The sequence below is a fragment of the Cyprinodon tularosa genome, unplaced genomic scaffold (genome assembly GCF_016077235.1).
Source record: "Cyprinodon tularosa strain WSP-4 unplaced genomic scaffold, ASM1607723v1 ctg1116, whole genome shotgun sequence".
Taxonomy (NCBI): Eukaryota; Metazoa; Chordata; class Actinopteri; order Cyprinodontiformes; family Cyprinodontidae; genus Cyprinodon; species Cyprinodon tularosa.
In genome coordinates this window covers 36,158-48,206 of record NW_024037912.1, presented here as the reverse complement: position 1 = coordinate 48,206, position 12,049 = coordinate 36,158, and the positions used below count along the sequence as shown (strand labels likewise).

The window sequence follows — 12,049 nt, the reverse complement described above, 5'->3', positions numbered from 1 at the left end:
TCCTTGGTTTAGATGCACATGAATAGGAGGGACTGGTTGAGGTTGGGTCTGCTGTGGCAGGGCACCTCCCACAGGTGGCGCTGCTGGATACTGCATCTGCTGTGTGGGTGGAGGAATAACAGGAGACACTACTGGTGCTTGTACCACTGCCTCCCCTGTTGGTGCTCCCTCGGTTGGGGGTGTGGCCACCACAGTCAGTGCAGCTTGATGCTTGGGCTTCTCTTTCTCTTTCTTTGCTTTGGACAATTCCCCAATCTGCAGCTGGGTTAGCTTGGTGGCCAGCATCTTGCTTTGGTCCTCAAAGGCCCGTTTCTCGGCCCGATGCATGTTTACATAGTGAATAACATGCTCAGAGAACAGAGGCCAGTCCATCTTCATGAGCCCCACAACTCCGTCCAGTTTGGCTTGTGCTTCTTTGGGCATGGCCTCTCTGATGTAGGTTCTGAATAGAGGGCCAGATGTTTTCAGTTCATTCCCATCACTTCCAGTCTCTGTTTTCCATTTCTGTTGGAACCTGTGCAGAAACTGGGCGGGGCTTTCATCATCCTTTAGGCATTCTTGTCTCAGCTTAGTTGGATCACTGCAGGTGGGGTATTTTTTCCTTAAGGCTGCCCACACCTTGGGTCTTATTTGGTTGAATGGTATCTTGTCATACTGGTGTGAGGTCATGACCCTTGGAAGCTGGGCTTCGTCAAACACCTCTCTGGCTGCTGAGTGTCCTGCTGTTTTAATTAGCAGCGCCTTGATGTCTCCAGCTGCCAGATTGATGCCTCCTGTGATTTCTTCCAGCTTTTCTATCCATCTGTCAGCACCATCTGCCAATGGGGTCAGCCTTCCAGCCAGGGTTATCATGTCCATAAATGACCATGGCACGTATCTGTCATCATGAGGTCCTTTAGACAGCAAGGGAGCCATATAGGTCCCTCCTTGATCTTGTTCCGTCTTCTGCTGTCGCATTTTGGACCTGGTCACCATTTGGCTAGGGCCGCTTTTTACTATCTGTAGCCCCACGTCACACTCAGCTGTGAGTGGCTTCCTTTCTTTTGCTGCTGGCCTGCTTTCCTCCTTGAACCCCTCATGGAATGGGTTTGTAGTTGGCAGTATGTCTGAGCCTTCACTGTCCTCACATTCGGACACATCACCTCCCTCTTCCTCATATTCCATGTCTTTTCCCCCTCTCCTTCCTGCCTCTTCGATCAGAGACAAAGTCCGTGGGCTTGGCAGGTCTGGGTAATCAGTTTTGGCCTCTATTATAAGCTGCTCCACTTCCATTCTCTTCAATTTTTCCAATTCTTCATCTCGTCTTTTCTTCTCTTTTTTTTTTTTTTGGGTCTTTTAAATTTTTTAATCGTCTATTTTGTGCTTTCTCTTCCAACTCTTGCTCCTTGAGTCGTACAAATGTTTCCGTTAGTTGCACCAAGTCCTGGTTTATCTCTTTTGCCAGTGATTCAGTTTCTTCCAAAAATAACTCTATCTTGGGATCTGTGTGGCCTTTGTATGTTGACTTGGTCCTAGGCTCTGAGCGGCAAGTGGGGCCTCTTGGGTATGGTAAATGTCTGTGACGTACTGGGGGTAGGGAACGGCTAAGGGTAGATTTTCTCCTTACTTCTGGGGTTTTATCCCATCCGTCATAGTCACCGCTGTAATCATACTCTCCCTGCTGTGTGCTACTCATTTCTTTTTCTGTTTCTTCCTCTTCTTCTAAAGCTAATTTAAGTTGCCCTGTAATCTTTCCCCTGCTGCCTGACTTTATCACAACTGGGTACTGACCAGCTGCACTAGGGTGATAAGGTGGTGGTTTATAATCAGTGTAATCAGGGGCTGTTGGGCTCTTTTGGTGTTCTACTTTGAAATATTGCAGGATGTCTCTCTTTTCAGCATGCCTCTGTTTTTTATGCAAAAGCATCCGGTCCCGTTTTTTATCTTTATTTCTCAATCTTTCTTCAACTTCATCACAGCATGAAGGATCAAAGCTGCCTTCTTTAGGCCAACGATTTTTCCCAGATGTCATCTTATGCCATTTGGTCATGCATTTTTGAATTTTACGTTTATTGGATGGGTGTGTCAATATTACCAATTTGGCTGGCGTCAGCCCGTCAGACTGTTGTTTGCTCATATTGATTCCCATAGCTACTAGCAGTCACTCAACCGTCAGGTCCGTGCTTATTCACCAGTCTTTGTAATCCTCAGTTAATTTTTATCTTAACTGGTTCTGCTCTCTTCAATACAGATCGTGTTTATTTTCTTTTAGTTTCTTTCTAGTTAATTTACTTCCTAAATTTAGATCTTTTCAATTTTGAGATAAAATCTTTAATAAAACAAATTTGTAATGTTATTTTGCACTTTCACTAATTCTATACTTTATATATTTTACTTTATGTAGACTATAGTTTGTAATAATATATACTTATAATATCTTTATCTTATAAAGCTTACAATTTCTTCCAATCTTATTTAGGAATTTTGTTAATTTATTTCATTCTCATAACTCTTGTGTTTTTTCAGTTATCAATTTTGTTTTCCAATCCTTATTAATTTTCAGGTTATTCTTTTTAACTATATTCTGTACTAATTACTTCTATTAATTTATTATTATATCTTTAAGCTTTATCTATATTATAATCTTTATTTATTAATATCACCCACCCCTTACTTCCCCTCAGTTACTCAACTCTTTCACTCTACACACTAACACAGACACACAAGACAAATGATTATATATATATTTACAGTGCACTTCTTCCTTCCTCACTGTTTCCTACAGTGGCATCTACGTTTTTCCCTGCTGCCCCGGCTGCACCCAGATAACTGGAAATGCATAGACGTCCTCCGGATGGTCGAGCGGTACTATTCTCCGATTATCGCTTAACCGGTAATATTCTGGCTATCCCTTAGCCTGGCTATCGCTTAGCCTCTCAATACCTTTTCCTCACTGTTTCCTACAGTGGCACATTTTCCAATACCTTAATACTACTTAAGCCGTCTCGTGGAGCACCCTGACTACCTTAGTCACTGATACCCTCACGTAACACGCGTACACTATTGGTTCCGGATTTATGGCTTCCACAGACTATGTATCAATCTGTCCCTTTACCAATCATCCGCTCAGAACAACCCGTGTTAAGCTTAACTTATTTACAAAATAATTTAAACACAGAACAGTTTAACACAAACATTAATAACACTTAAAACATACATTCATACATACATTCATACATACCTGGACCCTTCCTCAGCTTAATCTGCCTTTATATACTCTTATATAAATTCTTATCAAATTTGGAAATTACTTTATTAAATTTGGAAAACTAGGTTCTTTTTAGGAGAGCTTTGTGACGCCTGACACTCACAAGCAGTAGCCGGAGGCCGGTTCCCCACTAATTTAGAAAATTAAAACGAATTGACTCACCTTTAATGGTGAATTATGGGCCCTTGGGGTTCCACGCTCTCCAGCTGGTGCCTGCAGATCGTCCGACGTCCCCTTTTTGCTTTCCTCCTGCAGCTGGCTCGCCAATTATGTCGTCTATAATTCTCTTCTTGACGACTTAAAATTGAAGCTAAGTTTTATAAAAATTCAAAGTTCTTAAAAAGCAGAAAAAGTCTCAAACAAAGATCAAAAAATGTAGGTAGAGGCAGCTGAGTCCGGGTCCAGTGTGTTTATTGCTAAACACAACACATTCACACTGAGCTGGTCACCGGTGAGCCGAAGCTGAACAAATGGTGAACACAGCTCCCTTTTATACATTTCTTATCGGTGGAAAACCCCCTTCAGAACATATTTCAGTCTTTGGTAAAGGTCACATTGATATTTATCTGCAAAACACGGTGACATTCATAGACACATCTCATTCTTGTGAGAGCAATCTCTCAGGCCATGAAAACATCTGGTGCATTCAAATCAGAAACTTATGACGGTTTAGTCACAAACATGTCATAACACATCTTTCCCTTGCTTCAAGCCATGTCAGTCTGGCCTACTGCTCCCCCCTCGTGTCTTAGTCAAAGCATCACCCTTTCTGGGACCATTACCGCTCCGTGTGCCTTGAAAATAACAACTCTTTTTGTATGGCCAAATTTTGCTGAGCTGGGCAACCTTGAGATGTCAAATATTTCATTTTTATTGAGTGTGCTTTCTTATCACTAAGGGGCCTCAACCCTGCGTTGTCCTGCAGACTTCACTCCTATTGGGGCCAGGTGCAACAATTACACATACTCACTGCTCTGCTTTTCTCCTCTCTGGCCTTGAATGGCTCCATTCATTGCTCTGTTTTTTTCTTTTCCTTTTTGGCCTTGAATTGCTCTTATAACAGTATTTGGGAAAACAACTTTAAACTTATAAAACATTAACTTTATTTTATCTTATGATTAGTGCAGATTAATACACAACAATAGATTGATAGATACTATTTTTGTGCATGAAAGCAAATAATACTTGTCAAGCAGAGATCAGTCAGAGAAAAAGGTTTTAGTAGAAGTATGCACAATGAATATTCTGCGTTGACATAGATTCTAATAAAGTAAAATATTTAAACACATTTATTTAGAATTAGAACAAAATAAAGACAATATAAACATTTGAATCATTTGCATTCAAGAGGAACAATAAGCATTCAATATGCTCTGAAGCTGATAAAGAGGTTAAAGTTTTTCCATAATCAGTTGAATGTGTATACTTAATCTAAAAAAAGATATGATCAAGTGCTTTTTTTTTACATGATGTCAAACAATAAACCATTACGTTGTTGCACACTTGCAAAGAGACCTTACAACAAAGTTGTCTAAACCTTAGTCATGTAACAGAAAAAAATGTAAAAACCGATTGATTTAAACATTTTGCTTGTGATGACTGTGTGTCACATTGTCTTCCTTTCAGCCTGTAAAGGAGAAATAAATAATGTGGTTAGTGGGAAGTGCTAAAATAGGAGGTATTTATTAGACATATCAGGGAAGTTTTTCTACTTGTTATGGCTACTCTTACAACATAATAAGTTCCCAAAAATCAGTTCAAAAATATTAGCAGAAATCAAAAGCTTTTTTTTACCCAATGTAAAAATTAACTATTTATTAGAGCTATAAAACTTACAAGGGTACAAAATAGAATTCTGTTGAATAAACCTATTATAAAAAGAAAAAAAAATTGTTTAGGTAATAAATCATATTGATGTGGTCATTCTTTAAAGATCACTAACCAAGTTGGAGCTGCCACTTGAATCTTGAATTTTGGAACATTCTGTAAAACATTAAATGGCTATATTATGCTTTTTGAAAAGAAATTAATCCTGCCGTAAGTAAGTAATCCGGATTCAATAACTAGAAACAAATAGGAAGACCTACTGGTTCTAAACAGTACTAATAACGCCACAATAGCAACCAAAATCAATGAAACCAGAGGGATGATGAGACTCAGTAGTGCAGGAAAAGTTCTGAAAAATACATTTTACATTGCATATTAGACAAGTCTAACTCAGACAACGGTAAAAAAAATAAAAATAAATCTGACCTGTCTTCTCTGGTTTTCTGGTCTTCTTTCTGGTCTTCCACTGTAGCAGATTCTGTTGCTGCTGCAGTCGATTCGACTACATTTCAAACAAGGAAATAATTTCATTATTTTACATTTCAGAACATTAAAGCCTAGTCTTAGTTGGGATCTGACTGCCATGAATATAAATAGTGATTCTGGACCAATAGCAAAAGTTAAAAAAAGTATTTATCAACAGCAAATAGTTTTTAAAGATAGTCTTTTTGTGGTAACCTAATGCCAGAGAAGCTAACCTGTAATGATTTAAAGAATGTCATACTTTATTAATACTGAAATTAATTATCAGCTATTAAATTAATTTCATAGCACTTACACACACATAATAAGGAAATGCTGTGTGTGTGTATGTGTTGTTATGGATACTCTATCTATCTATCTATCTATCTATCTATCTATCTATCTATCTATCTATCTATCTATCTATCTATCTATCTATCTATCTATCTATCTATCTATCTATCTATCTATCTATCTATCTATCTATCTATCTATCTATCTATCTATCTATCTATCTATCTATCTACATCAGGAGGGTGTTTTGGTCATATTTTGTAGTCCAATCCTTGGTCCATTCAATGAATACGCCTATGTCGCTTTTTTGTGACGTAATTGTGTAACCACGGATTTGTGCGCGAAATACGAAGCGACAGGACCTACGCTGTTTGGGTGCCTTGTTTTCGTTTCAATTACCATCAATTTGATAGAGTTGTGAGCTGGACAGCTCAGCTAGCAGACCGGTAACTTTCTTTTAAGGGGACGGACCCCCCCCCCCCCCCACCCAGGTTGTAGATGGAAGATGGACTACGGGAAGGAGAGAGTGGTGGCGTTAGTCGACATGGACTGTTTTTATGTCCAGGTTGAACAGCGACTGAATCCAGCTCTGAAGAACACACCTTGCGTGGTTGCTCAATACAAGACGTGGAAGGGAGGCAGGTGAGTTTCTGACACAGAGAAACAGTTTTAGTGATCAGCGCAACCTTTATATAACCTACCTGAAGCGTTGTTAGCTAACTCAGGGCTGACGTCATATATTCAGGACAGACAGTAGTGTTGACAAGTTAATCACCGTACAGTTATACATCGTCTATCACATAATATGCTTTAGATAAGCTATATTTTATGCATGTACCACAGCAATGTCATTATTAGTTGATAATAATAGTGAAACTGAGGTAGCTCTTGTATTTAATGAAGTTAGGAGGGTCCCTTTGACCCATAAACGCCTGCGTTTGCTTCAGACAAGAAAAAAAAAAAAAAAAAACTCCCTTGATTTAACATGCTCATCTTTTGACTTTTACTGTATATTTTTTAACCATAAAAAATCGTATGGATAAAACTTTCAAAAGCATATCTGTCAAAACAGGCTAGTCCCAAATGAGTACTTGTTGTGGATCTTCTCACCCATCAGCTATCCACTAACCCACAGGAGTGAAACTTAATGAAGTCTGTGGTGAAAACCATGCAGCGAACCATTGGGTTATAATATATGATGGTGTGAAAATGGAAATCCCTTTATTGTCCCACAATGGGGAAATGTTTTTCTCTGCAGTTTGACCCATCCCCTTGAGGAGCAGTGTGGGATAAATGTGTTTCTCAGGGAGACAAAGTGCAGGCTGTGGGGATCGAACCAGGTACTTGCAACCTTATCAGAGCACAGGTGCACTGCTCTAACCACTAGCCCAACATTCCCCCATTTAAGACAAGATTTGTATAAATCTAGTGTAAAAAAAAAAAAAAAAAGCAGCATCAAAAATCTTTTCCATCCTCACACATTCCCAGCAGGGCCAAGGTGAATATGAGGCAGTGGGAGCTTTTAATGGGACTTCTGGTTGAAGCTCAAGTTGCCAGTTTAAGATGAAACAATTTCTGAAATAACATTATGTCTATGTATAATGTGCTAAAAGAGTAACGAGGAGACATTCCACAAACACCCAGTTTATTATACAGGTCAGTTTGAATGGTCTTTGTAAATTGTGACTTATAGCAAATCAAAATGAATTAATTAATTCAGTACAACCCGATGGAAATCCGTGTCTGCAAGGATACCAAGCATGCCACAGCTGATCAGCACCAAAACAATGGACAGCAGAGCTTGACGGCTGGAAATGAGGAACTCGGGTTGAGAACCTTATTTTCTCTTAGTTTATATGCAATGACGAGGCAGCACAAAGACACATTTTTTTTTACATATTTAAATAATGTTAATATGAAGTGAGCCATGAACGCCAATGTTGAATTGCTTATTTGTCCACTAAACTTAGCCAATAATATCGATTCTGATTCCAGTGTACCGGGTTGCATTGCCCAATTAAACTGGTGTCTCTGTGTTGGGAACTTTCCCGCCTTTTGCTCCCACGGATAAATCGCTTAATTTGTCATTCCACTTTGTGACCGTGTATTAAACCCAGGCTACTGAGTAATGTGTCTCTCTCTGTCAGTATCATAGCTGTGAGCTATGAGGCTAGGGCCCACGGTGTCACCAGGAACATGTGGGTGGATGATGCCAAAAAGCTGTGCCCAGATCTCCAGGTGGCCAGAGTGCGTGAGTCTCATGGGAAGGCAGATCTAACTCAGTAAGTGCAGCTAATAAACTCATCTGACTTCCACATTCTGGTAGCTGGATAAACGCTAAAGCTATTTTTACTGTGCTCCTTTGTTTTGCTTGTAGTTACAGAGAAGCAAGTGTGGAGGTGATTGAGGTGATGTCTCGTTTTGCTGTGATTGAGAGGGCCAGCATTGATGAGGCCTACATGGACTTGACAGCAGCTGTCCAGGAGAGGAGGAAAAAAATGACAGATCAACAGATTGACCCGTCCCTTCTCAGGACTACCTACGTTCAAGGCTATCCACAAAGTGACCTGGAACCATTTATGGGGGACGACTCCAACCAAGTTGATGACCCTGTCTTGAATAAAGGTAGACAATGGCTTAGTTACTAACTTTACAGCTAAGGATCTCTGTTAGCCCTCTTAATATTTTATTTTTTTTTATTCTTAGAGCAGAGAAGATCCAGAGGGGTTGAGCAGTGGTTGGCGTTCTTACCTGCTCCGTCCACAGGAGAGCAGAGCTCGGCAGAGCTGCAGCTAACTGTCGGTGCGCTCATTGTTGAAGAAATGAGAGCAGCTGTAGAGAAACACACAGGCTTCCGATGCTCAGCAGGAATTTCACACAACAAGGTGATATAAACCTTCAAATTACTCCACTGTTGGAACAAGGACTTTTGTTGCCATTTTAATAAATAACTTTTTACTGTTACAGGTTTTGGCTAAACTGGCCTGCGGTCTTAATAAACCTAACAGACAAACGGTTGTACCTTTGGACTCGGTGACTGAACTGTTTAGCACTCTGCCTATCGGAAAGATGTAAGTTTAATCGTCACAATTCCCTCCAAATTACTCAGATTTTCAGTTAAAATGCATATGCTGACCAAAAGAGATATTCTCTCCTGTTTGACTTGTCCGATGCAGCCGTAACCTGGGGGGCAAGATGGGTGCGTCAATAAAAGAAGCTCTGGGAGTTGACAACATGGGAGACCTCACTCAGTTCTCTCAGGCTCAGCTGGGGCAGCACTTTGGAGAAAAAACAGGGTAAGGAAATACAACAGGATAATATTAATATGGTTTCTAGTTTACCACCTTGGTGTTACCAACATTAAATCAGTTATACAGTCGGGAGGAAAATATTCAACATTTTCTCCCAGAAATCTTTGTATTTCCATCATCCAACTGGTGCGTTTTATTTTAGATGATCTTTTCTTGATTTTATTGTTTGCATAGAAAAGCTTAACGTCTACAAATCTGAGCCAAACACTCTTGGATACAAGAATGAATCATTCTAATGACCACTGTCAAAATAATTTTTGCACTGATTCTGACAGCAGATTTGCAATATTCTTAGAATTCATTTGTCAGATGAAAATGTAACTAAAATTGAAAATGCTCCCTTATCAACAATGAGAGTTATGTTGTAATTTGTGCTTTGCAGCCAGTGGCTGTATGACCTGTGTCGGGGGATTGAGTTTGAAGCTGTGAAACCCAGACAGCTCCCTAAATCCATTGGCTGCAGTAAGAACTTCCCTGGAAAAACATCACTTGCTACAAAAGAGCAGGTAAAGACCACTAGTCTCTGCCTGCAAACTTAAAATGTTTCTTATTTCAATGTCTAATTTTCTGCTCTATTACCTCTGCATGTAAAAATTGATCTTTACAGAAAAGAATCCAAATATTTACTTTGTTTCAAATGTATTTTCATGCTAAAATGAATCCTGTGTAGGTGCAGTATTGGCTTCATCAACTGGCCCTTGAGTTGGAGGAGAGGCTGACCAAAGACAGAGAAGCTGTAAGAAAAACTGTTATTTTTTATTTTTGCAATTTGTTGTTTTCCTGTGTTTTATTTCATTGCTTATTTCACTTTGTACATTATTTTTCTCTCATGCAGAACGGTCGAGTGGCAAAATTATTGACAGTAGGCGTACGTCAGCTTGGTGATAAGAGGCCCAGCAGCTTCTCTCGATGTTGCGCTTTGGTGCGCTATGAGGCGACCAAAATATCCAGTGACAGCTTTGCCATTATCAAGAGTCTGAACACAGCAGGAAACCATCAGGCTGCATGGTAATTAAAGAACAGTAGTGCTGGGAGGTATTTAAAGTCTGAACTAAAGGAATGCCGTTTGATTTAGACCTTCTGTCTTCTGTGTCTCCAGGACGCCACCTCTAACTTTGCTCCACATCTCGGCTAGTAAATTCAGCGATGCTCCATCCACTGGGGGGATCGCTGGCTTTCTGTCCAGTGATGTCAGCTCAACTCAGAGCCTGCTCTCTGCTACTCAGACCCCCTCTCAACCACAGGGGTCTTTGTGCAGTCAGCCTGGAACTATACAGTCCTTCTTTCAAAAAGCCACTGGGAAGGAAAAACAAGCTAGAGAGGATAAAGAAGAAGACAATAACTGTGTAAGCTCAAAAGAGGGATCTTCCCCTGAGAGTACTTTCAACCTCAAAATCATCTCGGAGAAACCCCGTTCTGGCATCTCTTCATTCTTTCAAAAGAAGAGCCTCGAAAGAAGCTTTAAATCACCTGCCTTACCGCCAACGTCTGGATCAGAACCTGAAATCATACCTTTAGACCACAATAAAGACTTAGAAGCTGTCACAGAGTATAAACCACATCAGCTACAATTTGACGATGCAAGGATGAAAACAGAGAAACCAGAAGAAAATACCCAACCTACCAGCGTGCTTGAAGAAGATCTTACAACTTGTGAACGTTGTCATAAACAAGTACTAGTCTGGGAAATGCCTGAACACAATGATTATCACTTTGCCTTGGACCTTCAAAATTCACTGTCTTCATCCAGTAATTCAGCAGCTTCCTCTTCCACCTCCTCCTCTTTCTCAGATGCGTTGCTGACTCCTCTTAGAGCAGGAGTCTCAGCACAGTCTTCACGGGGCAAAACAAAAACCAGAGGCCAGTCAGGCCCTGCTCCAAAAAGACAGCGCTCCCAAGGACAAAGTACCGGCACTCTGGATTCATTTTTTAAAAAGAACTGAAGACATAAATGGACCAAAATTAATTAAAAATATTCAAGTAATTGAGCTACAAAATGCTTGTATAAAGAACCACTCCAGCAAAATGACTCATGCATTAAAGCAAGAAGTTTGGAGTAAATAAATGATTTATTCTGGATCATGTTTTTATTTTTGTAAAAAAGAAAAAAATTAAATTGCTTTTAAGAAAACATTTTGTCACATAAGAGCAGTAGTGGGTTAATTTAACTCAAAAGGGATTGTTTTTCTTTTTTAATGCAACTGAAATTGAAATGAGCCTGCTGAAGCATTCAGACACAACAGTGAATAAGGCTGCTGTAGAAACAAAGATAATCAGGCCTAAACAGGGCTAGTTTTTAGTGATAAGGGCTTCAAGTACAACCTGCTGTCATGTCTTATCCATAACAAACTGGAAAACCTTATCTGTCATCACCAACTTTGTAAAAAAAAAAAAAACAAGTCTATGAATGTTGTAAACCTATAAGTAAAGTAAAATATGAAGACTTAACTATATAAATTAGCCAAGTGATTAGTTATTTTTTGGAACAAAGAACCCTTTTTAACAAAGCATTTAGCACCAGGGAAAGTAATAATACATTTAAAGACCTAGAAGATTCTTTGTACAATTAGAGGCTTAATTTAGACACTAAAAACTCTCACATTTTGTCAGAATACAATCGCAATCTAACCAGTAAAGATTTTATATAAGACTAAAACATAATAGTATATTTCCTTTCCACCAATTAGTTTCCTCCAAGATAGGCTTTTTTTTTTATCACCCTATCATACCTTACATACCTATCATACCACCCTTACATACCTATCTCACCAATGTTGACCGTTTCCTCCTCCCTGTTGAAGAAAAGGCATTCTAGAAGCATGATGCTACCTCTCAATATATTTAATTCATTTTACTTTTATTCTAAAACTATTTGCTACTTTAATCAAATAAAATATGCCTTTTTTGT

The 12,049-nt window shown here is 39.4% G+C and overlaps 1 protein-coding gene and 1 long non-coding RNA gene across 2 annotated transcripts; one reads left to right on the top strand and one right to left on the bottom strand.

Moving 5' to 3' along the window:
- Positions 1–4,479: 4,479 nt before the first annotated feature.
- LOC119792422 lies at positions 4,480–5,846 on the bottom strand. Its single transcript, XR_005281990.1, has 4 exons — positions 5,501–5,846; positions 5,335–5,423; positions 5,190–5,230; positions 4,480–4,874 (listed from the first exon to the last, which is right to left on the bottom strand). It is a non-coding gene; the product is annotated as an uncharacterized LOC119792422 (long non-coding RNA).
- Positions 5,847–6,314: 468 nt separating this feature from the next.
- On the top strand, positions 6,315–11,236 carry polh (polymerase (DNA directed), eta). Its single transcript, XM_038299028.1, has 10 exons — positions 6,315–6,472; positions 7,978–8,112; positions 8,208–8,455; positions 8,537–8,715; positions 8,798–8,901; positions 9,007–9,126; positions 9,524–9,647; positions 9,812–9,877; positions 9,977–10,149; positions 10,241–11,236. The coding sequence occupies exons 1-10, from the start codon at positions 6,336–6,338 to the stop codon at positions 11,082–11,084; spliced, it is 2,130 nt and encodes a 709-aa protein (XP_038154956.1). The 5' UTR covers positions 6,315–6,335; the 3' UTR covers positions 11,085–11,236.
- The last annotated feature ends 813 nt before the right edge of the window (positions 11,237–12,049 follow it).

Excerpts from the sequence above, each read along its gene's own strand:
- polh (XM_038299028.1), top strand. The coding sequence starts at position 6,336 with ATGGACTACGGGAAGGAGAGAGTGGTGGCGTTAGTCGACATGGACTGT. Across the intron at positions 8,113-8,207 it reads GGGAAGGCAGATCTAACTCA|TTACAGAGAAGCAAGTGTGG; the intron begins GTAAGTGCAGCT and ends TTTTGCTTGTAG. Across the intron at positions 8,456-8,536 it reads TGACCCTGTCTTGAATAAAG|AGCAGAGAAGATCCAGAGGG; the intron begins GTAGACAATGGC and ends TTTTATTCTTAG.